Genomic DNA, 25,182 nt, shown 5'->3' on the forward strand with positions numbered 1-25,182 from the left:
CTGTGTTACAGAGTCAGAATAGGTAGAACTACAAGCATTTTTGGATATTAAGCTAAACTCTGCAACATGGAAAATATTGAACTCTTTAATAATGTATTATCATTAAACACATTACAGCATATTAATTGATGGCAAAATTAATTACATTTTAACGAAGTGTCATATGACTACAATATGAGGGGTTTTTTTTAAAGTGCTCTCTGAAATGTCCCAATTTTTCCATTAAAAAGTAGTTAGACATTTTCATGCTATACATTCTGTCCGTGAAAAACCTTATCTTAAGCAGTATTTTATTTATTCTAAAAGAGAAAATATTTTATAGGAGGTTCCCTCCCAGTGTTCCCCCAAATTTTCTATTGGAAAAATTTACAGAAATTGGGGGGAAAATGAGGGAAGGAGCTCCCCAATTCCCCCCCCCCCCCGCACACCCTGGGCCTTCAGATCTCTAGTTCCGTACCCCAAGGTCAGTAGCCCACTCTGGAACCTTTTGTATACTCTTTGCCCACGAGTCTTGGCTCTGGTCTGAGGATTAAAGCACAGCCTATTCAGTTGTGCGTCTTGCTCATTTAACTTTTACATATGCGTCACTTCATATGAACCCAGACACCAATTAAGGTTGTGGCAAAGAGGTGCATGACAGACCAAAGGAACTGCTAATTGAACATTTGCTGTCTGTAGAAGCTGTGATGGTCATGATGAGTGGAGATAGTTTAAAAGGAGGTTAGACGGGTTTATGGAGGAGAGGTTCATGAAGGGCTATGGAGGGCTAAGAGAACCTCGAGGCTTGCCTTGGCCCTTGTGTGCTGCTTGTTGTCCCTTGAGGGAAACCGTGTTGGACCACTGGTCAGGTCCAGCAGGGTTCGTCGTATGTGCTGCTTGCTGTGTGTCATGGTGAAGATGGTAATAACTATAGGCAGGTCTCTTTTGGTGATAGCTTCTAAACTTTGGAATATTCTTCTGGAGAAGATTTGACAAGCTATGTCCCTAAGATTTGGGAAAAGATGCAAAAGTCATTTGATTGATTTTACTGTCCTATTTTTTGCTGAGGGAGGGAAGGGTTGCCATTTTGAGCTTTGGAAAAACGGTATAAACAGTTTTAAATAAATTAATAAAATGGTATATGAAAGCCTCTTTGGTTATGGTTATTGTTTATGTCCCATTTAGCGAGCTCTGCTGGGTAAAGGAGAGACCAGAAGAGAGAACTGCATGAAGACCGAGCTGCTGAAATATATCACCAACAGTAAGGAGGAAGGTGAGTACATTTTTCAGTGCTGGACTGCAGTTTCCCAGCCCAGTGGAATTGCTGCACAGCCAACAGAGTGTTTTGGGCAAGGCTGTAAGGGTTTCATTGAAGCTCCATTGAAGCTTCATTGAAGTAAAGGTTTGAAAAGTGTAAACATAGGGGTCCTCATTGTTCTTCAAAATAAACTTGAAAGATTTTGCTGTCTTGATATGCTGTGGATGTTTGGCAAGGAGCTCAGTGTGCTGTTCTGGTTTCCCTCTTGTGAAATTCTGATGATTCAAACAAAACCAAATGAGAATACGTTACACTTGTGCTCAGTTCTTGGTCCAAAGCGTTCAGAGAAAGTTATATATTGTTCCCATAGCTTCAGCATCATCTTCCAGAAGGTTTGTGGCAAACAAAATACCAAAAAAGTCTCCCTTTTTATTTGATGTTCATGCCTTCTGTGTTGTAAGTCATTGTCTCAGTTCATGATAGGTAAATCTCAATAAAGCTTTTAGTTCACTCTGTCTTCAGGTAGTGGATTCAGCAGTAAAATTTTAAGTGATGTAATGGCTGATAAAAGTTTTATAAAATAATTTTATAATTGCACTAAGGTAAAGGTAGTCCCCTGTGCAAGCACCAGTCGTTTCCAACTCGGGTGACATCGCATCACAACGTTGTCACGGCAGGTTTTTTTTCAGGGTGGTTTGCCATTGCCTTCTCCAGTCATCTGCACTCCCCCCCAGCAAGCTGGGTACTCATTTTATCAACATTGGAAGGATAGAAGGTTGATTCGACCTTGGAGGTGGCTACCTGAACCGAGCTTCCGCCAGGATCGAACTCAGGTCATGAGCAGAGAGCTCAGACTGCAGTACTGCAGCTTTACCACTCTGCAATAGGATAATGTAAATGATCATATTAGTAGAAACGATTTAGTCAGACAGGCACCTTTAATGGCATAATGGGAATAAAATGCACATGATAACAAATTTCAGCTGATTAATGTATAATAGTAAACAGTAAAATAAATACAATTCATTTTAAAAGCCTATATCTGGTATTAACCATTTCAGCCAAAAACTTCACAAGCAAAGCTGTAATTTCAGGGTTAGTATTGTTTAAAAGATATTGAATAATTCTGTCTTTGTTAGTATTGGAATTAGACTGCAATAACAACAATAAATATTTTTTGCGGGTAACTGTATGCAGTTGACAGTCGAAAATAATATGTTGAATTGAATCAGTGGATTTTAAGGCAGTTACACAACCTTTTATGGAGGGGTGTTTTTTTTTTTTGGAACCTGCCCAATAACATATTTGAAGGAAAAGCTAGTTGGGCTAGCATGAATGCTCTAGGAAGAGAGGGAGCATCAAGGTTATAAACATATTTAGCCACTTGGTTGTGTTTGGCTGAGAGGTTCAGGGAACCTTGGGGTGAAGGATGAGGCTGTTGGGGACAAAGTTTTTGGATTTCAAGATCAACAACCTTTGTGTGATTATCCAACGGATGGTGGTTTCTTCCATTGAAAGGAAATAATCAATAGAAAAGCCTAATTGGTGGATTTTGTTTTCAGTATTTGCAAACCAGTTGATGCTATATGGATTGGTTTTTAATTATAAAATTAAAGAGTTTGGTGGGGCTGTGAAATGAATTTTGAGCCAATATTTAAAGCTAGATAACCAGATTTTTGTTTCTATGAGATGTTGGCCCCGTTCAGTACAAAGTACTGAATATGGGACACATGTAGGCACACCTAGGAGGAGTTGGAAGAAATTTGCTTGAATACTTTGACACCTTGACAGAGGAAGACAAAATTGCTGCAACTGACCCTAGACCAAAGAATGGGTGCATTTTTATCGATACCAAGGAGGAACTGGACCAGATTTCATTGGACTGACTACCCCCATGACTATTCACTTGATTTTCTGGAATATTGCTGGCTGGAAGAGGAAAGTAAATGACCTGGACTTCCTTAATTATTTAGAAACCTTTAAGTGACTTAGTCTACACAGATTCCAAAAATAGCAATTGAATCACAGAGCACTAGGTCCAGAATGGTATGAGTGCAACAAAGAGAACAGAACCAATTTAACTAAAGCTCGATGAAACAGAAGACTCTTTGCTTGATGCCTAAAATCCCAGTGAACCTCTTGGGTAAGAGTCACTGCAACTGAAAAGGCCTGTTCCTGATTACTCAGGTTTCTCTGTGCAAGACAGAGCCCTGTGCCCCCGGGGTTCATTCTCAGTTTGTTCAGAGCAAGGGCTTGAATCATAGAGCTGATGAGCAGATGTGAATGATGTATTCTTTTAATGCGTAGGATGGCCTTTGTATTGTAAGACAATATTGCTGTTTACAGTACATGGACTGGGTTGTGCCATATGCTATCATTCCAGGAATGATTTCCATTCCTTCTTTCCTTTTGCCTGTCTTTGGCATAACTGTCCTTGATCATTTCCAGTGTCCACTTGATTAAGGACTGGATCTGCCTTGACTTGTTCAGTTCTTTCTTCACTCCGCTAAATCTTCCAGTCTACCTAACTGTCTCCTTTATATCATGCAGACCTAATTCTCCTTTTGGGAAAAGAGGGTATTCTCCATTTCTTTTAAAGGGTTTGAAGTTGCTAGGATCCAGTGGTTGCTGCAAGAAAAGCTTGTAAGTGGAAGGAAGAGACCATTGTGCTTGGCTGCCATGCAGTCTATGCTGAGTTCACATGTGCTACTTTAATAAGGACAGTTCTAAGTACAAAAAAGTATTTGTTTTATATTGTATGAAAGTAAAGCCATTCTAAATACTGTTGTTCCAGACTTATAAATTGATGACCATACAGACAGGTTAATGTGCAGCCTTCCTGTGTTTACAGTCTATATGTGATTTTGGTCCTAGGAAAGCCATTGTTCTATATAAGCCCTAAACCAACTACCTCCAGTGTCTGATTAGGAGCAGGGCACTTATTTTCTCTGCTTTCCTGACAATTTTTGTTGACTACCATTCCAAGGAAATAACAGTTGCATGTTATCTTGTTTTATATTAAAGCAAAATATGTTGCATTGGTTTGGTTCATACTTCCTGATGCACTCCAAATGAAACTGGTGAAGTTTTAGAGTTTCAACATGTGTCTGGAACGTATGCTGACTTTTGTTTCCACTGCAGATTTAATTAGTTGAAGAAATTGACATAGGGATGGACAGTGTGTGCCTTTTATCTGAAATGTGACCTTTTATTGAAGGGAACTTTCCCTAAAAGGGTCTGAAGTTGCAAGGCTAAAAGAAAGATACCCTGTTTGGAATAATGTTCATTTCCATTCATTTTAATATTTTCTCAGATCAGAATTTAGACTTAGTCCTTCTACAGAAACAGCAGTGATGGCCAGCTTTTGTGTTTTTGGTAAGGCTCTGTGTTCTATAGACAGTTGTTCAGAGCTAGAAGTGTATTGTGCTACACAAAGTGACCTACTTATGGTCAGGCTCCCTAATACGTTTGCTGCTGTCTAGCATTTAACAGATTCTCAGTTACAGAGTGCAGCATTCTGTACAGACTGCAGGAAAAAAACTAGATGAAAAATAGAAAAAAAACAAGATGAAAGAACAATGAGAACATTTTTCACTGCCTTGTGAGTGAAGCTGTGGGCAAACATTTTACTGTATCTTGATTAAAATTTGCTCGAGGGCCTCTCTTCATAAAATTAAATCTTAATCTCTGTTTTCTACTTAAGAATTTTCTCAAAGCAGCTACAGTTTTGAGAACATATTGAGAAAACCATCAACTAAACGTTAAAATTGTACAAAAATTTCATCAGAGAAGAAGAAATGAAAAAGAACAGAGTGAAAAGCAAACACCAAGGCAGCTCGACCAAGTGCTTGACAAAATGAAATCACCTTTGGCACTTGCCAGATGTTTGGGTGATTGTTCTGTAGTGCCATTTTTTGTGCATCTCACTTCTGATGATGGCAGAGAGAACCTAAACACCAGCCTCTAACATAGGCTTTTTTTCAGTGGACAGATGACATTTATCTCATTTTACCTGCAAAAAGAGAGAGTTTGAGTTTTCTGAGAATAATGTTGGGTCACAGGTTATGGTTATTGGGCAAATACTCCAGCTTGTTGTAGTGGTTCAGAATCAGCTTGGTGTAGTGGTTAAAAGCAGCAGATTCTAATCTGGAGAACTAGGTTTGGTTCCCCACTCCTCCACATGAAACCAACCAGGTGACCTTGGTCAGTGATGGTTCTCTCAGAGCTCTCTCAGCCCCACCTACCTCACAAGGTGACTGTTGTGGGGAAAAGAAGGGAGTGGTTGTAAACCACTTTGAGACTCCCTTGGGTAGTGAAAGGTAAGGTATAAAACCAATTCTCCTCCTCCTCTTAAGTGCAGTTAGCCTAGGTCTGTCTAGCTCATTTCTGTTCTGCCCCACCAAGATGCTCCAGGATGGCATGTATGATTCTCCCTTCCTTCATCTTACACTGACAACAATCCTGTGAGGTAGGTTAGATTGACAGAATATGAGTGGCCCAAGGTCACCTAGTGAGCTGCATAACTGAGGAAGCATGTGAACCTGGCTCTCCCTACTCCTAGTCAAATTCTCTTATCATGATACTGCACTCTCTTTGTGATCTGGTCAATGCCTGGATAGAAGATATCTTGGGAAGCTTTTTTAGTGCATCCTTGAGTTCTGTGCAGGAAGAAAGTCAGGACATAAATGCAGTACAGTAGTGGTAAGAGATCTTGAGAAATGCCCCTTACCATAAGATTTAACTGTTGGATTTGGGAGTGGGATACCTTGGTTCATATAGAATTATAGATGGTTAGTAGGTAGACTGTCTTAGACTCTCTGCCTTGTCTTGCAGTGTATGCCTGCATGCATGCCTTCCTGCCCCCCTGCCCCCCCCCCCCCCAGTTTGTGACTCTGTCACTGAAGGAGCTGACAATCTCTGGTTTCCATTTATTCTCTTTATGGGTCCCTCATAATCCATTGACCACTTTTTAAAAATCCAGGCAGAGTACTATGTAGAATACCCAAACCTCCTGAGCTGGAATTCAGTTTTTTATGTTCTTTTTCTTTTTTTATTCTGCCCTGTATTAGTGATTCCTTAAGTCTTCCTTTCCTCCTCTGATTAATCTATAACTCTTCTCTTTTTTTTAACCTCTCTCCAGGATTTAATGCTATGGCAGCAGATGAAAGTGCCATAGAAAAACAAGCCGGGGAACCAAAGATGGCCCCTGATGGCGAAACCAACGGTTCTTGCGAACGCAACGAAACCAAGAGCCACCCCAATGCAGCTAAAAACCCTCAGGACAACATTAAAGCGAGCCTCGGGGACTCCACAGCTAAGCTGAGCAGGATAGCCGAGAACGGCATTTCCGAGAGGGACAGCAACGCAGGGAAGCAGAACCACATAAAAGCAAATGACTTCATGCAGACTTCCATCACAGGGAGCAATGGGTACATTTTGCCGAAGCAGATGGCTCAAGAGCCACCCGTAAGGACTACCAGCAGTGCTTTTGCGTCCCTCCCTGGCCATGCTGCAAAAACCCTCCCTGCAGGAGCAAGCAAGGGTAGAACTCTCAGCACCCTTTCTCAGACACAGGCTGCCTCGCCAGCCAAGTTCAGGGAGGGTGGGAAGTACATGGAGGTAAAAAGAACCACAGCAGCAAATGCCAACATGAAGGTCCACAGAGCCCGGAAGACAATGCCCAAGCCCTCTTCTTGCCTGGTAAAGTATACCAAAGCTGCCAGGAGCCCCCAGTGGTTCCATTTTTGGTGTATGAGGTGGTAAGTGTGAGCTGAAGCATGCTGTTTGATTCCCGGTGCCTCTCAACCTCTCTCAGGTGCTTGTCCAAGTCATGTAGCTCTTTGGCTGAACTCTGTATGTACTGTCATCTTGGTAAGAGCTATGTCGCTTCTGAACGTCTCCTGTAACTTCGAAATGCGTAATCTTGTAGGAGCGGAGAAATGCTGTCTGCTTGGTATAGATTTGCATGCAATTTGCTCCTAAACTGTATAGCCAGTACATCATGTAATAAAAACCTACACTTCTTGCCTTACCTCCATCTACCTGAGAAGGAAATAATCTTAGTGTATTTCCTGCAGAAAATACTCAGAGATTCAGCTGGGTTTAAGGTCTGCTTGCTGGATTCTCTCCCCCCGCTCCCCAACTGAGCTGGGTTTTTATTTTCCATGCAAAAGCTGATACATTTCTTAGAAATCTCAGTTGTCCATCATTTTCTGCATCTTTGCGGTATCTTCAGAGCATCCTGTGGGTGAGCTTTCATCTGAATATATAAAGCTGTGCTAGCTAAATTGTCTTGCATCCCCTCCAAGACCTCAAGCAAGCTAAAGGTCTTTTTCCATCGTGTGTTGTCTTGAGACTCTTTAACTGGAAGCGCGGGGAATTGAACCTGGATCCTTCCGCAAGCTGAACAGCTCCAAGCCACAGCTGCCGCAAAGCTACAGATAGTTTTCACTTTTGTACCACACAGCTTAATGTGATTCTGGCATCACACTTCGGGGTCATTTCAACCGCAGGCTTTTGTTTGTGTTTCTTGCTTGCTCATCTGTTCAAGAATCATTCCGCATTTTCTCCAGAGCTGCTGCAGTGGGGGTTATGTTTGTAGATACCAAGCAGTGTGTGCAAGGAGGTCCAGCAGTCTGGTACCACCTGGAAATATTTTTTAAATTGTTTGGGCCCTGCCAGTGACCTTTAGAACATTGGCCCCCAACCTTTTTGGCACCAGGGACTGGTTTTGTGGAAGACAATTTTTCCATGGACTGGTGGGGGTGCTGTGGTTTTTGCTGCCCCATCTCTGCCCCCCATGAGATTCTTTAAATGAAGAGTGGGCAAACGTCTCTGCCTCACTCTGCAGCCCAGTTGCTAAGAAGTCACAGACCGGTACTGGTCCGCTGTCCGGGGGTTGGGGACCCCTGCTTTAGAAATATGTTCCCAAAGGCGACCTCCTCCCTTCTGACATCCTGGCAGATGTGCTCTGGATGGCACTCAGATTGTTTAGGTTCTCTATTAATGCAAATGGCTTAACAGCTATTCAGGCCAGAGGATGCTGAAACTGCTTAGGTTCCCATGACAGGTGCTTTGGTGGGCAGAGAGGCATACAGATAGCAAGCCAGGTTCCAGATGATCAGAGGCTTTGAATTCCAGGCATTATCTAGGATTTCTGACAATTAGGGAATCTGTAAGCCTGCTCTCCCCCAGTTCAATTATGTGCAGGGCTTCTGCAGAAGCAGAGAAGAAGCTTTCATCTTTCCTTTAAATGAGTAAGCTTCAAGCGAGAGTTTGTTTCCCTTGAGTATAGTTTTGACAGCTGTGTGTGGGATTTAGGGGCAAGGTTTTGTACCAGAACCTTGAAGGGGGAACTGCTTTCTGGCCCTCTCAGAGAACTTAGATCCATCCTTCCTCTCTTTGTAAGTAGATTGATTTCCAATGGAAAGGTGTGAAGAAAGGATATGTGTTGCATGCAGAATGTCCCACCATCGAGCCATAATATCTTGTGCTGGGAAGGACTGTTCTTTCCCTGAGACCCCTGAGAGCTGCTGTTGAAGGCAGTGCTGAACTGGATGGACCAGGGTTCTGACTTGGTAAAACAGCTTCTTATGTTCAATTGGGCAGACTTCCAGGGCTGTGTTCACACCCACATCCACCCACACACACTCCTTGTTCAGTTACTATTATCATCAAGAGGTGACATGTATGCATAAGCTGGCATTGAGGTTCCAAGAACAGGGCTGTTGCATTGCCTTCATGCCATCTCAAGGATAGCATTTTTCATCAGGAGGCAGTGCACGTCTTCTGTCAAGGTTGTCGGGTGTTAAGCTGGAGTGGAGGGGTATTTAGGGATGTGAGTGAGAATTCAGTTCTAACTTTCGTGTACACCAGGGGTGGCCAAGCTTACTTCACATAAGAGCCACATAAAATAAACATCAGAAGTTTGAGAGCTGCAAGACATGAACGTAAGATGGTTGAGAGCTAGAAAGAAGGAAGCAAGCAAGCAAGGAAAGCAAATAGATGGAGGGAGAGATAGAAAGAAAGCAGCTTTAACTTTAAATGCAATTCTCCAAGCTGCTGCCTGACTTGGCTTGGAGAGGCCAATGAAACTAAGTCCTCAGGACCAGATGAATTGCATCCAAGGGTTCTAAAAGAGCTTGCAGATGTAATTTCTGAGCTTCTGGCTATTATTTTTGAGAATTCTTGGAAAACAGGAGAGGTGCTGGAAGATTAGAGGCGGGCGAATGTTGTCCCCATCTTCAAGAAGGGGAAAAAAGATGATCCGGGTAACTACCAACCTGTCAGCTTGACATCTATACCTGGAAAAGTTTTAGAACAAATAATCAAACAGTCGGTCCTGGAACATTTAGAAAGAATGGATGTGATTACTAAGAGCCAGCATGGGTTTCTCAAGAACAAGTCATGTCAGACTAACCTGATCTCTTTTTTTGAGAAAATGACTACCTTGCTGAATCAGGGGAATGCTCTAGACATCGTTTATCTTGATTTCAGTAAGGCTTTTGATAAGGTTCCACATACTATCCTTGTTGACAAGTTGGTAAAATGTGGTTTGGATCCTGTTACCGTTAGGTGGATCTGTAACTGGTTGACAGATCGCACCCAAAGAGTGCTTGTGAATACCTCATCATCTTGGAGAGGAGTGACAAGTGGAGTGCCTCAAGGATCTGTCCTGGGACCTGTTTTGTTCAACATCTTTATCAATGATTTGGATGAAGGAATAGAGGGAATGCTTATTGAATTTGCAGATGATACTAAATTGGGAGGGGTTGCAAACACAGAAGTAGACAGAAACAGGATACAGAATGACCTTGACAGGCTCGAAAACTGGGCTAAAATCAATAAAATGAATTTTAACAGGGATAAATGTAAAGTTCTGTATTTAGGTAGGAAAAATCCAATGCATGGTTATAGAATGGGGGAGACTTGTCTTAGCAGTAGTATGTGCGAAAAGGATCTAGGGGTCTTAGTGGATCATACGCTGAACATGAGTCAACAGTGTGATGCGATGACTAAAAAGGCAAGTGCAATTTTGGGCTGTATCAACAGAAGTATAGTGTCCAGATCACGTGATGTGATGGTATTGCTTTACTCTGCTCTGGTAAGACCTCACCTGGAGGATTGTGTTCAGTTTTGGGCACCACATTTTAAGAAGGATATAGACAAGCTAGAACGAGTCCAGAGGAGGGCGACGAAGATGGTGAGGGGTCTGGAGACCAAGTCCTATGAGGAAAGGTTGAAGGAACTGGGGATGCTTAGCCTGGAGAGGAGACGGCTGAGAGGTGATATGATCACCATCTTCAAGTACTTGAAGGGCTGTCATATGGTGTGGATGGTGTGGAATTGTTTTCTGTGGCCCCGGAAGGTAGGACCAGAACCAATGGGTTGAAATTAAATCAAAAGTTTCCAGCTCAACATCAGGAAGAACTTCCTGACCGTTAGAGCGATTCCTCAGTGGAACAGGCTTCCTCAGGAGGTGGTGGGCTCTCCTTCCTTGGAGGTTTTTAAACAGAGACTAGATGGCCATCTGACAGCAATGAAGATCCTGTGAATTTAGGGGGAGGTGTTTGTGAGTTTCCTGCATTGTGCAGGGGGTTGGACTAGATGACCCTAGAGGTCCCTTCCAACTCTATGATTCTATTCTAAGTGATTTTAACTAGAGAAATACTTTCTCCAAGCTAGCCAGTGGGGCGGTGGGAGCTTCAAGAGCTACACAATATGTGTAAAAGAGTCACATTTGGCTCCGGAGCTGACCACTCCTGCTGTACAGAATAAATTTGGAAGCAGAAACTGGAAGTAAAAGCATTTAAAAGACTTACTTTGTTTCTTCCTAAATTGCTTGATTTTAGAAGATAATCTCCCTGCTGGATCTATCCACTAGTCCATCTAGTCCAGCGTCAATCTGGAGGGCCATAAACAGGACATAGAGACCAAGGAGGTTGCCTCGTAGCCACCAGTATTTAGAAGCTTATTGATTCTGAATGTGGAAGGTTCCCTTTGATCTCCATGGGTACTAGCCACTGCTGGACCTATCCTCCCTAACGTAGTACTGCACATAGGCAATACTGCCTAGTTTCCCCTCTTTGGTGCCTTGCACTCTTGCGAAGATAAATGGAGGAGGAGAAAACTTTGTATTCTGCCGTACATTCCTTGGAGGAATGACAGGGTAAATATGTAATAAATAAGAAGACAGTCTCTTAAGATACACGGGCAGCATATTTGATCCAGTCAGTTTTTCTTCCAATATGAATTTTGGAGCTTATTACTCTTTTGCATTGCAATTTGATGCTGCCTGGCTTCCTTGTGTGTTATCAGGCTTCTGGGCACTGAAAGTAAATCTCCTCAAACTTTCAAAATTCAGTTATTTGGGTCCCTAGAAGGCCAGGGACAGAAATAGTTTGTGCACGGGGAGAAAGACTGGTCCTCAAGAGGGATTTGCTGCCCTGAAGACAAAGTCAAGCATTGTGTTGTTGCTGTTAGAGTTGAGAAAGACAGCACAACCGAAGTTATAGGAACCGAATAACTAAGAACAGGGCTTTTTTTGAGCAGGAATGCAGTTCCAGTTGGCTTGGTGTCAGGGGGTGTGACTTAATACGCAAATTAGTCCCTGCTGGGCTTTTTCTACAAAAAAGCCCTATGTAAAACAATGGTGATATCAGGGAGTGTAGCCTAATACACAAATGAGTTCCTGCTGGGCTTCTTCTGCAAACAAAGCCCTAAGAATGTATTGAAACAAAATCATACAGATATGTTCAATAAAAGACTAAATAGCAATAACAATTTCCCCAAAATTTCACAATTCCATCAAAGGGTTCCCAATGAACAGGTCGACTTGATTATTCCTGCTTCGAATCCTCTTCTAGCATAGAGTGCTCCATCCGCATATCTCGGCCAAAGGCAAAAGCTCAGAAAAAATATAAAAATGTTTCTGATGCATCAATAAATTGCAAAAAGCTGCGAAACCTGCAAGATTCTTTTACGGGCGTCCAAAGACTGCGCGTAGCATTCCCAATGGACAAATGGGACAGAAAGTCTCCAGTAAGATTTCAAAACGGCACTAAACTCCAAAAGAGCCCCTCTCATGTTCACTCATACCTGTGCACAAGAAGTGACCTTGGAGGGAAGGCAGGGATATTTGTGATCCTTTCGTTGTGAACATAAAGTGACATTTGCAGTAGCACCATGAGCATACATTTGCTCTGTCTGTATTTACCAGAGGCGGTTATGTGGGGCGGGAAATTTCCCAGGAATTTTTTTCAGTGTTGTATTTTTCCATGAAAGTTTTCCATCCAACATAAGCAAAAATCTACAGTTCTCAGAGCTGTTGTGCTGCAAATCTATCATGTTAGTAAATGTGGGATATGGACAAATCCCTGTGCTTTTAAGATGGTCCAGGCTTGTTCATGGTGCATTTGCCTTTTGCTTATTGGAAATTTTTCAGATTTGAATTTTCCTGGAAAATGCCTATCACTGACCAGGAACAGTCCCTGCTTTCTGCCACTTTTCTCTGGTCAATGGCTGTCCCTAATCTGTCCTTCATTTTGCTTCTAGGGAGATTTTGAATATTTCTGTGCTCGGTCACTGCATCATGCCACCAGAGTTGTCATTCTTCATAGTTCAGCCACCTCCCACGGGTCTCAAGAAGTTAAACCTCTTTTAGTGGGGCTGGAAGAACCTTGACCTTAGCGCACAGCCCAATTCAGTACATGTTCTGGATGCTAAAGAGCAAAGTAGTATGCAGCCTGCTGTTTTGCATGCTGAAACTGCTCATCATGAAATGTTAAAAGTATCATAGGATGGGCTGAGTAAAATAATTTGGGAAGTACCAATCCTGCAAGAGCCTGCTGCAGTCTACAATAGTTGGGAGAACGGGAGTGAATTTGGGTGTGAAAAAAGGGAGTATGTCTAGAACACATAACATGCGTCCTCACTTCCATCTGGATAGTGTTGAAGAGGAAATGAAGATAATGTGTGATGCTTTAAACACTGAAATGTATTCTATTGCTGCTGCTGATCTTGCAGAGCTATTTTTCTTTGGCTTTCTGCAGCTGGAAGGGAAATGGGTGAAAGGCTCAGCTGTATTACCATTTCCTTGTCAGAGTCTAACTATTAAGTTCTACAAAAGGCTTTTAAGGATAGTGCCCTGCTGGGAATTCCACTGTGTTTCCATGACTTGTAGAGGAAGGATGTGGTTTCTGCTAACGCTTCTCCAAGCAGACATTTTGGCCACTCTCATCATTGGGGTTTAAAGCTTAAGATGATGACCGCCGGGGCTGTTTTATAATTCCTAAAAGAAAGCATAACTTGGGGAAAGATGCTTCCATATTTGAAAGCTTACAGATTTGTAACACCCTGTCCTGACTGGCTTCAGTGTCAGAAATGCACAGAGCAGCCACACAAATGTCTGTCGTCCTGTATTTTCCCATCACAGTTTAATTGAGTGACGGGCAACTGAGAAGATTGCTATTTTGTGATTTTTTGGCTGGTCCTAATAAGAAAATACTAGGACTAGTTAGACCAGTGGTCTGATTTAGAATAAGATAGCTTCAAATGCTTATCTGTAAAGAAACCTGATATCTGGTTGCTCATGTGTTAAGAAAAGCTGCAAGATACTGTAAAAACGTTTGTTTTTTTGCTAATTTTTAAAAAGGCTTTGGACTTTGGACTTCAGTCCAAAACATTATAGAGGAAACTGCTTGAGTCTAACCCTCTCTCAAAAAAAGAAAAGAGGTGAAAATTCTTAGGGATTTCTTTTCCTTGTAACAAAAATCTACACGAGGGTCTTTTAGAGCAACACGGATTATTGTAAACAGCAAACAAAGGGGAAAAAATAGCAACGAAAGCAAGGAAGAAGAGGCACAGAATTGGCAAAGCACACAACTATCCAGTGCCACCATTTGTTACTAATCTGGTTCCCTAAGGTTGGGTGTAGGGTTGAGGAAATCTCCCAGTGTGTTCCAAAAACAAATCATGTAATACATTCTCTATTCTCGCTGCCTTTATAATGCTGCATAGGGCACTACAAATCCATGTCATTATTGTGATTCCCAAGTCATAACTTATTTGAACTATCAGCACCATCAGCCTTGCTTGTTTCAACACATATGAACTATAATGGCCCAACGTATTTTGAGTCAGATTGTTGGGTCCATCTACCTGAGTAGTAGCTACTTTGACTTATCAGTGGCTCTCCACAGTTCCAGGCATAGCATGCCTCCTACCTTTTAACTGGAGACACAAGGGATTGAACCTGAGACCTTCTGTATGTTAAGCATGTGTTCTGAGTGAGCCGCTCTGAGATTCGGAGGGGAAGGCGGGATATAAATCCAATATCAGCAGCAGCTGTGAGATGGGCTGGGCTCCTGATTAGCCCACTGAACCAGAATACTTGGCTTGGATTGAGCACTTCTGTCTTACTCTGTGTGTGTGTGTGAGAGAGAGAGAGAACTGGGAGTGACAAGGAGAATGTAAAGTTGTGCACTTTGAGAAGGGCTTAAATGTCTGCTTGCTTGTGTGTGTGTGCCTGAATGTTGTCCTTCAGTAGTACAGCAGAAGCTTAATACAAGAATATAAAGGGTTCTTTGATTTCTGTTCCCCAGAATGCAAATAAAGACCCCAAAGAAGCAAAAGCACCTAAGGAAGATGGTAACAAACATGTTTTGGAATTTGGGAAGCCCCCACCTTTGCCCTCTGTCCTTGGCCTTCATTCATCTCTACCTCAGAACCAGAGCTATGTTGGCGCCTCAAAATCACAGACAGGTAAAAAGTCGGTGTGGATGGGTCCCAATACTGGTTTAAGTGGGGCAAAAGGGCAACAGAACACACACACACACAATTTATAAACCTGGCCTCAATTTCAGCATGATGCTGGTGATCAAGATGGATTTATCTGTGTCACGTCATACACTCATTCGAACTGGTCCTCCATGTGTGTAATCTTAATCCTTGTGCAATGTTAGTCTTTCTGCCCCAGCTGTGGATCTCTGTCATGTTAACATTGCACAAGTACTGGCAGAGAGTCCAGTTTATCACGCTGGTGTTCTCTTGTACACTTAAGTCAAGGCCCCGTGGTAGTAGACATAGTGAAAACCTTCACATATAAGATCCTGATATGAAGACTGCATTGCTATGCAAACTTGGGCCCTTCAGAGGGATATAGGTCTGCTCTGGGCTTCCTTTTTTTGTAGCAGGAACTCCTTTGCATATTAGGCCACAAACCCCTGATGTAGCCAATCCTCCTGGAGCTTACAGTAGGCCCTGTAAGCTCTTGGAGGATTGGCTACATCAGTGGGGTGTGTCTACTGGGAAAACAAGACTGCCGTCAAATGCAGCCTGCACCTCCAGTTCAGAAACATTCTGAAATCAGAGAACATTAATGGAGACTCCCATCTGGATTTTATTCTGTGTTAGTCTGTCAGATATCCTGTAATTCCTGTATGGCTGGCACGTGTTCACTGAAGACTAGCATCCGGCACTGAGCTATGATCTCAGGTGCATCTGGAGGGCAGGAGAGAGGTTGGCAATCTGAGTTTGGAAAGAGGAACCATATCTGCAGAGCTGAACGGGTCTCTCTGTTGCTCAGGATAGCAATTCCTGACTATTGTCCCTTGTTAGCTCTTCTGTCAGTGATGAGAGCTAGATCCGGCATTCCGTTTTGGTGGCATTGCTTTATGATTTATTCATTAACTGTTGGATGCATCTGGTTCCACTCCAGGAGGTGGTCAGAGGACCCCTGCATATTTCTGCATAGCATCCCTTCCCCTGATGTTCTTCTCTCTGTCCCCCCATCCAGCTGCTTCAGTGTCTCGGAAGAAAAAACGAAGAATGGGAACTTACAGCCTGGTTCCCAAGAAAAAGACCAAAGTTTTAAAACAGCGGACTGTGATTGAGATGTTTAAGAGCATAACCCATGCTTCCGCAGGTGGCAAGGTGAGGGCAAAAGATGGGCTTTGTAGGTGGAGGAAGGCTCTGATATAGTGCTGTGCCTGCATAGGGACTAGAAACATCTTCATGTGATGTAATAGTTGCTTCCAAGCTTTCCAAGCAGTATGTCCTTTGGCACAAAATGTGACGAATGCTTTGTGGCCCTGATTCCCTCTTCCCAGCTGACCTATGCGGAGAGGGGAAAGCTCTTTGGCAGATCCATGAACAGCCTTCAAACTGCATTACCTTCAGGTAGTGTAGTCTTAGACCATTTCTTAGAGACCCTTTCCTTTCAGTCTTACAGTTAAAGAAGAGTTCCTTCAACATATGTTACATGTGTGTGAAATTGTAAATTGTTTAATTTCCATTAAGCTCATTGGGTCATGCTCACACAAACGCTCTTAACATGTGTGTATGTGTACTTCATACCCTCTAAACGTCAGCCCTATGTTATTGTAGCAAATTGGCAGCTACCCAAAACCCTGAACTCCACTATGATCAAATGGCTCCACAGCACAGCAGTCTTGTGTACAAATGACAACTTGAGATGTGAAGGCCTGGAGGGAAAAACTGGAAATTTTTGGAGAATGTTTTTCCCCTGGTGGAAAGCTAGTGAAAAACAAACCTCCCTTTTAGTTTTGCTTTGATTTGATTTTTTTGGAGTAAGTGAAAAGTGAAATGCTTTTTAAAACTAAGCCTGACTTAATTAGTGTGTACTATAAAGATTTTTATACAAGACATTGTACAGCATTAGACAATAATTGCTGTGTGTACTGCAGACGCATACAAAGATATTGTTCACTGTTTAAATGTGACTAATTTGTTCATAACTGATATTCAAAGTACTTAGAATTTTATGTCCTTTCATTTTTTAAATTACGTAGCCTTTTGTCCTTCAAGGAACTCAAGGGAAAGCCCATAAGGTTGCCTTTCAGGTCCAGATCCTGACCGGCTTAATTTCTGCAGGGTAGCTGCATTCTTTGCTGGCCATCCATACCTTTGACCAAGTACAAAATTTAATATAAAACACATTAAGCAGCACCAACCCCCCCCCCCCCCAAATAAAATCAATTTCCTTCTTCCCAGGATGCTCTTGCATATCCCGTACACAGGCGGGTTATTCTCGCCCTCCATTTACAAAGAAAGTATTTACACCATTAGGGTTTGTAGAATCTTTCGGGATCAAGTGCCGTGTTCTACTGGAGAAAGTTTTCCTTCCAGACGTTTCGTTCTCAGCTGCGGAGAACATCCTCAGTGGCGTTGCAGCCGGAGCAGGCGCTCAGACCTTCTTGGCTGCTGTGCATTGAGTGGGGCCAGGGCTGCTGGAGAGCTGCTATTTGTACCATTCTTCTTTTTTGTTGCAAAACATGCAAAGTGGTGCTCTATGGAAAACAAGGTAAAAAAAATATAGATGCACAACTTGGCTATGATAGGTTCTCACTAGCAACAGATCCCTGTCTCAAGAAGTGCATGGGAAATAGTTCAGTTGTGCATTGATGGGGCATGGGGTGCACATAAATGCACACAATTGTTGATGTTGTCACCTTTGCAATTTGTCTCTCCGGGCACATTCAGGGTGAAAAGGGTGATGCTAGTCCTCATGTGAATGGGGAAAGCTTAGAGGTGGACTCCGAAGAGGAAGATTCAGATGAGCTAGAGGAGGAAGACGAGCGTGGGACAGAGCATCCATCTGCCTTTCCTGCAGAGGACAACCAGACTGCTAAGGAAGGGGCTGTGGATGCCAGCAAAGTCAGAAAGGTGAGTGGAATTGCTCCTGGGGGAATTTTTTGTTTTGGTCCATGCAAGCAAACAGTGAAAAGACAGGCAAGAGTTGATGCTGTGGAATGAAAACTTTTCCAGGACAGAGGGGACTGAGATTGTGGCTCAGATTAGCCAAAATCAGATTTTTTGTGGGGGGGGGGGGGAGAGGGCAGCAATGGGGTTGCTTTTGGTGAAGTAACCATTAGAAGTTGGAGGCCCCACCTACTTGAGAAACCTCAGAAGGCACAACCCCAGCCTTGAACTGAAGCCTGCTGGGTGCTCAGGCTTTTTCCAGTGGAGAAAGGGGTCACTTACTTCATCACTGGCCTCCTTTCAGTTCATTTAGAAGCCAAATGCCTTCTCTTCAATGTCAGGGTATGCTAGGGATGTCTTTACTGTTTTCACATTCTCCTGGTGTTCCCTTCATAGAGGGAGAAAGAAGGTTTTGATAAGGCATCAGGTGCTCAGCATGAGGAGACCCTCCGTGAGAGGATGCTTCCACCATTTCCCTTTCCTGAGGGAGGGAGTTGATTCTGCTTGATTGTAGAGCATGCTCCCTCTTCCCCAGCCATCATGTCTTCACGTTCTCAGTTCTAGTCCCAACTGAGCCAGGAAGGGCTGATGTCAGTTTGTCAGATGGTCACTGATGTCACTTTTAGCTTGTCCTGATCCACTTCTGGTCACCTGGTCCCTGCTTCTGGCCCAGTCTCCAGAGCTTCCATCTCTGCTCAAAGTGGAATAACTGCTCAAAGGAGAAGCATGTTTCCCCTCCCCTTAATAATCACCAGGGGGACTTATTAAATTTTATAACCCTGGAGTTGGGAGTATTAGTCCTTATTGAGTCAATTCAGATCCCTGTATTCATATCCAGCTAAATTGTTAGATTGTCGTGGGAAGATGGCCACTTAAGAACTTAATGTAGCTGCCTTGGCTCCCTTTTCTGGGAGCCTTTCTTAATATATCGAAGCTCCATGTTGGGAGGCAGCAAATGCCTGAGTATCAGCTGCTTGGGAGTAAACAGTGGGGAAGAACTTTTACCCGCGAGCTCTGCTTGTGGGCTTCCCGGGGGCATCTGATTGGCCACTGTTGGAAACAGGATGCTGGGCATCTTTGGGGGCTGCATTCAGATGAATGCATAAATTGAAACCATCTTATATCCCTTTCTGAACGCAGCTGGCGAAAGGGCCCTCTGCACGCAGTCTGGGAAGCCATTCCAGAGATCTGGACACACCCCAGGAAAAGCCTGTGTCCTAGCTCTGACCATACCGACAGTAGAGGGTACCGCAAGGGCCTGACTTTAGTTAATCTGTCCAGTGCAAGTAACAGAATGCTGTTTGTGGACAATGTGCATTCGTCTGCTTCTTGCCTCCTTTAAGGCTCTTTATCTTCCCTGTGGCCAGGGGAGGCATTGTGCTGCCCAACAAACTGTGATGCCTCAAATTCACAAGTCAAAGTTAGTATATACTGTAGACCAGGTGTTTTTTTGGTAGAAAAAGCCCAGTAGGAACTCATTTGCATATTCGGCCACACCCCCTGATGTCACCAGAAGTGATATAACCCATTCAGGAGGTTACTTTCCACATATTGACACAGAACAGTTCAGTGCCATCCCAGGAGAGGGCGTTCATGGGTGGCTCTCGCTCTCTTTGGAAGCCCATTGGAGGCTAGAGGCAGCAGAGAGGGCAGAGCGCACAGTCTGGGAATGCATGGCTGCTTAGTGCCTTTCGTCTGCTGAAGACCTTTTTTTTTTTTTTTTGCCGGAACTGCGTTCCTGTGCATTTCTGCTAAAAACACACACACCCTGCTATATTTATTTATTTATTCTATGACTTATATCCCGCCCTTCCCATAAAATGGCTCAGGGCGGCTCACAACAAACGATAAAACAATAACAAACTATAGATAACAAACACACTGCAACCCCAGTGTGAAATATTGGATTGGATCCAGACTAAATGTCCCACTAATGGAAGGCACTTCTGTGAGCAGAACCAAACTTTTCTTCCTCCACCCCCCTCCCAATGCAGGCTGTTGATCTCCCCAAAATACAGCTTGTGGGGAACAAGGAATCCTCAGGAATGGCATGAGAGACAAATCCAGGGGTCTACAGCAGGAAAGAGGAATTGGCAGAAACTATACTTCAGTTCTGTTAGCCAAACATTTAGACTGGATCCAACCCGTCAGCTTGGTTCCATTCAACAACCCCATTTGGCTTGACTTGTCTGCATTTTTATGTTACAGTTTATGTAGGCTTGGTCAAGCAGTGGTTTTATAAACTATGATTTATTGTAATATCTGAATGCAGTCTTGGCCTAATCCAGCAAGGTTATTTTTATGTCTTTATCTGTGTTTCATTGCAAGATCCATGTTCCCTGTCATTTCTAAACTGAGTCTCATGCCTGCACTTTCCAGATATGCAGAAAATGTACTTCAAGGCATGTCAGAAACAGCCCTTTTAGATTCCCTTCTAGAAAATCTGGAAGGGGGACTGCAAGCATCCAGTTCTTTGTAAAGCACAGCAAGGTTTATTTGTACCTATTAACCAGAATGCAAATTGCTAGGGATTAAACATAAATTACCAACCTGTTGCTTAGACCCAAACCACCTGCATGAGCTAGCCTTGAGGCTTGGCACTTCCTTCTAGGACTGCAAATCTTCTGTCCTGGAATGGAATTTTACCTTGTAAGTCTCCCTGCAGTTAGACTTGCCATGTGAATTACAGAGTGGGAGAGGAAATTCATTCCCTTTGGGGTGATTCACACACTGCACAGTGGCAAATACACATTTAGCACCACATGGAAACCACTCTGAGGGCTTTTTAAAAAAACATGTGCTGGGATATAAATTCTACCAATGTAAAAAAGGCAAGAAATAAAATAATATACATCAGGGACCAGAAGGCAGTGCCAGTTCTCAGCTGTGCACACTTGCTATGTATACTCTTGCTGTGTGTTCTTAGATTTGCATGTGCAAAATTATGGGGAGAGATCCCAATCCGTTGTCCTGCTCAATAGCAAGATAATTGATATTGATCTTAGCAACAGCATCTCGCTTGCTAGTTTCTAGGAATGATTGTTGTTTGGGGTTCATTTCTTTGACAGCCTCTGCCAGGAAGGATAAGGAGGCTGTACTTAGGGTTAGAGGTTACGTGTTTTGTATGCGGAAGATCCCAGGTTCGGTCCTCAGTTACAGAAACTCTAGTAGCAAAGTTGGTAATGCTCCCCCCGCTCTTCATTTGAAAACCTGGAGAGTTGCCACCGGTCAGCATAGACAGCTGTGGACTAGATGGCCAAGTGGTCTAACTCTGAATAAGACAACTTCATATGCTTCCTGAGCAGCCACAATTGCTCTTCAAGTACTCAAAGTGCTTTGCTTATATGATCTTAGAAAGCTGTTCATTTTTTAAAAAGGGGGAGAAAATGGGTGGAAAAAGCCCAAGCAAACAAAATGATCAGGCATTACCAAGTTTCAAAAACATAAAGGAGAAGAAAACATTGTTATAATTCCATGACATTATAAACAAAGCCCATCTTTCTGATTTACGGTTCTATTTTGATGTGTCAGTTTGGACAGGAGAGCAATTTTCTTTCAAATACATTTTATTGTAATTTTACAAAATATATAGAATACAGATATGAGATGAAGAACTGATGTAGTATAAAATCACATAGTACTTATTGCAGATTACCCAAGAACATTTACGAATGATCAATAATATGAGGCAATTGAACCATAAATACAATCAGATTTAGAGATAAGAAATGAAAATAAAATAGTACTGAAAATCCCTGTATTTTTGACCTCTAATCACTTTGTTAGCCAAAATGTAAACATTACCACAAAGAAAGGTCATTAACTATATCTGGAATAACTTCTTGTGAAATGAGATATTCTAGAATAGGAAACCATATAGCATAGAAGTTGGAAGAATAGAGAGGGCGTTCTCGGTCAGTAGAGCAATTTTCCATATTCTCATAATCCAGTCAATAATATTGGGGAACCAGAATTGAGGATTTCCAGTGGAACATTACACATTGTCTCGCACCAGTTAACAAGCTCATTATAAGCTCACTCTCTGAGGCAGGTACCCAGACCTCCACGTAACATAATAAAGCAGCCCCAGGATGAAATGGCAAATCATAGCTTGTTTGTTCTAAAAAGTACAAAAAGATCTTTTGCCCAGAAGTTTTGTACTTTAGAACAACTCCAGAAAGCATGTAACAAATTTGTCTGATTCGAATGACATCTCTTGCTTTTCTTTAAGTTAGGCCAGTGTTGTTGTTCCTGTTTTGCCAGGGGGTGGGGAACAGGGCTGAGGCTACAGCAACAATATGAAACCAGGTGGTGAATTTATAGGTGAGGTAGGGTCCCCCCCCGCCCCCCGTTAGCTCTTAAAGAGCTCTGAAGCTTCTTGCTGCCGAAGGGCTTAAAGAGCTCTGAAGTTTCTTGCTGCGTGATGGGAGGGGAGAGGGGAATCCAGTGGAATTCCATATTTGTGCACACACATATTTTCAGCTGACATAGTGTTTCTTTTGGGTATTGCAGATGGTCGATGGGGAGTCCGAGGAGGACCAAGATTCTGGGGAATCAGGAGAAGATGAGGAAGACGGAGATGAGTCTGACTTGGTGAGTTGTTTCTTTTGATCTCTTTTATCTGTCTTCCCTATCTGCACACACTTACAAGCAGGACAGCGAGAACCACCACACCTCCAGGCCTGTCTTGATTAAAACCCAGGCAAGACTGATTTGTTTTGCTGATTTTTAAAAAGCGAATGGCTCGTTTTGTATAACTATTCCTGACACACTGCTTTGAGTCTCTCCTCTTAGTTTTTATTTCCAGTCATTTTATTGCAGTTGCAAAGTTGTGCCCTGACCTTTGGCCTTGTCATTCCTCCAGCATTCATCCCTTCTTTTTTTGCTGATTTTTTTTTTTGAGTTTCAGAGCCCACATACATAAATGGGATTGGATGCGGGAGGCTCAGGTTGAAATCTGTGCTCTGCCATGAAGCTCACTAACTTGCTTTGTAAGAACATAAGAGAAGCCATGTTGGATACAGCTGGCCAGTTACATCTTAATCAGGTCTACTTGGGAGTTAGTCCCTTCCAATGTAATGAGAATTACGTCCAAGTACGCATGTCTAGGATTTTTAATCTTAGACTCTGAAGTCAACTCTTTCATTGAGAAATAGGATGCCAGATGGGTAGATGCATAGAAAAATAAGAGACTGGTGGCACCTTAAAGACTGTCCAAATTTATTCCCATGTAAGTTTTCAAGCATCAGAGCTCACTTCAGGCTAACTTCATGCACTGTCTCCTGAAAGTTTATGCTGGAATAAATCCTGTTAGTCTTTAAGGCACCATTGAACTCCTCTTCAAAATACATCTGGTTTTCCATTTTTTTTAAATCACTGCTTCTGCTTGTTATTCCTAGTCTTGGTCACCATCTAGAACAGGGATGTTGAACTCATTTGTTAAGAGGGCCGGATCTGACATAAATGAGACCTTGTTGGGCCGGGCCATGTTGGGTTGGGCTGAGTCAAACTGGGCCGGGCCATATGTGTACCTATTTTAAGATTAGGTAGCAGAGATATAAATTTTATAAAGAACACAGACAAACCCAAATATATATATTTTAAAAGCTTAAAACATGCTTAAAACATTAGCACTCATTGGTTTTAAATATGCTTTCTTTGTATTCTCCTGTGGGATCCAGGAAACTGAGTAAAGGAAGCTCTGGCTCTTTCCTTCCTTCCCCAGGGGACTGGTGGGAAGGAGCCTCAGCCAATAAAAGGAAGAGAGGCTTGGCTCAGGAGCTCTGCTGTGTGATTGGGAGCCTGGCAAAGCAAGCTCTCCCTCCCCACTCCTCCCCAAAGGAGGAGCCTGAGCCAATGGAGAAAATAAAGGTTTTGCTCTGTAGCTCCTGTGCGATTGACCAAGCCTTGCAAAGCAAGCTGTGATGCAAGAGAAATGAAGAAGGAAGCAGATGACAGTCAATTGCTCGGGAGCCTGATAGGAGTCCTCCGGGGGCCTGATTCGGCCCCCAAATTGTATGTTTGACACCCCTGATCTAGAAACTTCTTAGAAGTTATTTTTTGCTGTAAAATGTTAAACACCCTTCTCCTTATGGATCAGTCTTTGGTTTCTACATAAGCCTCACCTATAATTCTGCCCTGTCCTTGAACTAGCATTCTGATACCAAGGTTGAAAACATACACAGTTACCCTTCTAAATTGTAGACAGCCAAGCCATTTTCCTTAAGTAGTACAGTTCTTGAAGTGACCCACCAGTTTTTATCTGTTGGTCCCAGCAGAGTAAAGGGGGGGCAGATTTTAATCTGTTATTAAAACTTTAATTGTACTGATTTCATAGCCTTTCTTGGGACTTTACAGTATGCTGTCGCAGCAATATCTTCTTCACAATACAATAATCAAGCGATAGAGAAAGACATCTGAATTCTTGGGTACCGGGTTGGGAAACAGATGTAAATGAATGAATGAATAAATAGTAAACAGGACATCGTTCCTCTTCTGCCCGAGCAGGAAGGAGGGAAAACGGAGCTGACGGTCACCGAGACTGGCTGTAAACCGAGGAGCCCCACTGCACTTATGGGTGCAATTCAGGCAAGGTTTGACTGGAGGGGATGGCAGCCCCGGTGGCTCTGCTCAAGGCTGAGGGCGTGTGGCTTGTCTTTCTGCCAGTGGCCTCTGCAACTTTTCCTCTTACCTGTCCTAAGTGCTGCTTTCTACCTTGGCTGAAATGATGGATGGCCACAGAGGAGAGATTGTGACTTGGGGGTAGGTGGGTGGGAGATGGGGCGGGGCGGGGGGAAAGGGGTCTTTGCTGAAACACAGGCCAAATATCTCCCATCGTCTCCTCCATGATTTCACTCAGCTCGCTTTTCCTCCCTATGTGGTGGATGCCCTAAATGGAATTTCCTGTGATCTTGTGTTTTGCTGAATCAGTCTGACTCAGTGCTTTGACTGGCAACAGCTCTTCAGGGTCTCGAAGGCAACGGGAAGCCTTTCTCAGCACTTGGCTGCCTAAGATCTTTTAAAATGGCGGCGGCAGAGGCTGAACTACTTAGGACCATCTTCATGATGCAAAACATGTGCTCTGCAGTCTCCAGGCAGGCAACTCAAACCAGGGCCTTGGCAGGCTACCATACATGCTTTGCTGCACCAAGTTCCACTGACATTGAGAGTCAGAAGCTGTGCGCCTATGACCTAAAGCGCCCCTTCCAGTTGCCTGTCTGGCATTT

The 25,182-nt window shown here is 43.1% G+C and overlaps 1 protein-coding gene across 13 annotated transcripts in view; it reads left to right on the forward strand.

Annotated features, from left to right (window-relative positions):
• Positions 1 to 25,182, forward strand: part of EHMT1 (euchromatic histone lysine methyltransferase 1) — a 149,999-nt gene that overhangs the window by 69,787 nt on the left and 55,030 nt on the right. For 9 of the 13 annotated variants that reach the window (XM_060251564.1, XM_060251567.1, XM_060251561.1 and 6 more), the window contains 7 exons: positions 1,165 to 1,252; positions 6,378 to 6,937; positions 14,839 to 14,998; positions 16,032 to 16,168; positions 17,738 to 17,920; positions 22,469 to 22,549; positions 24,464 to 24,544. In XM_060251564.1, coding sequence (XP_060107547.1) covers positions 1,165 to 1,252; positions 6,378 to 6,937; positions 14,839 to 14,998; positions 16,032 to 16,168; positions 17,738 to 17,920; positions 22,469 to 22,549; positions 24,464 to 24,544 — 1,290 coding nt within the window. The remainder of the gene's footprint in view (positions 1 to 1,164; positions 1,253 to 6,377; positions 6,938 to 14,838; positions 14,999 to 16,031; positions 16,169 to 17,737; positions 17,921 to 22,468; positions 22,550 to 24,463; positions 24,545 to 25,182) is intronic. The other 4 variants (XM_060251572.1, XM_060251571.1, XM_060251573.1 and 1 more) reach the window with 2 other exon arrangements.

This window comes from Heteronotia binoei, chromosome 12, assembly GCF_032191835.1.
Source record: "Heteronotia binoei isolate CCM8104 ecotype False Entrance Well chromosome 12, APGP_CSIRO_Hbin_v1, whole genome shotgun sequence".
NCBI lineage: Eukaryota > Metazoa > Chordata > Lepidosauria > Squamata > Gekkonidae > Heteronotia > Heteronotia binoei.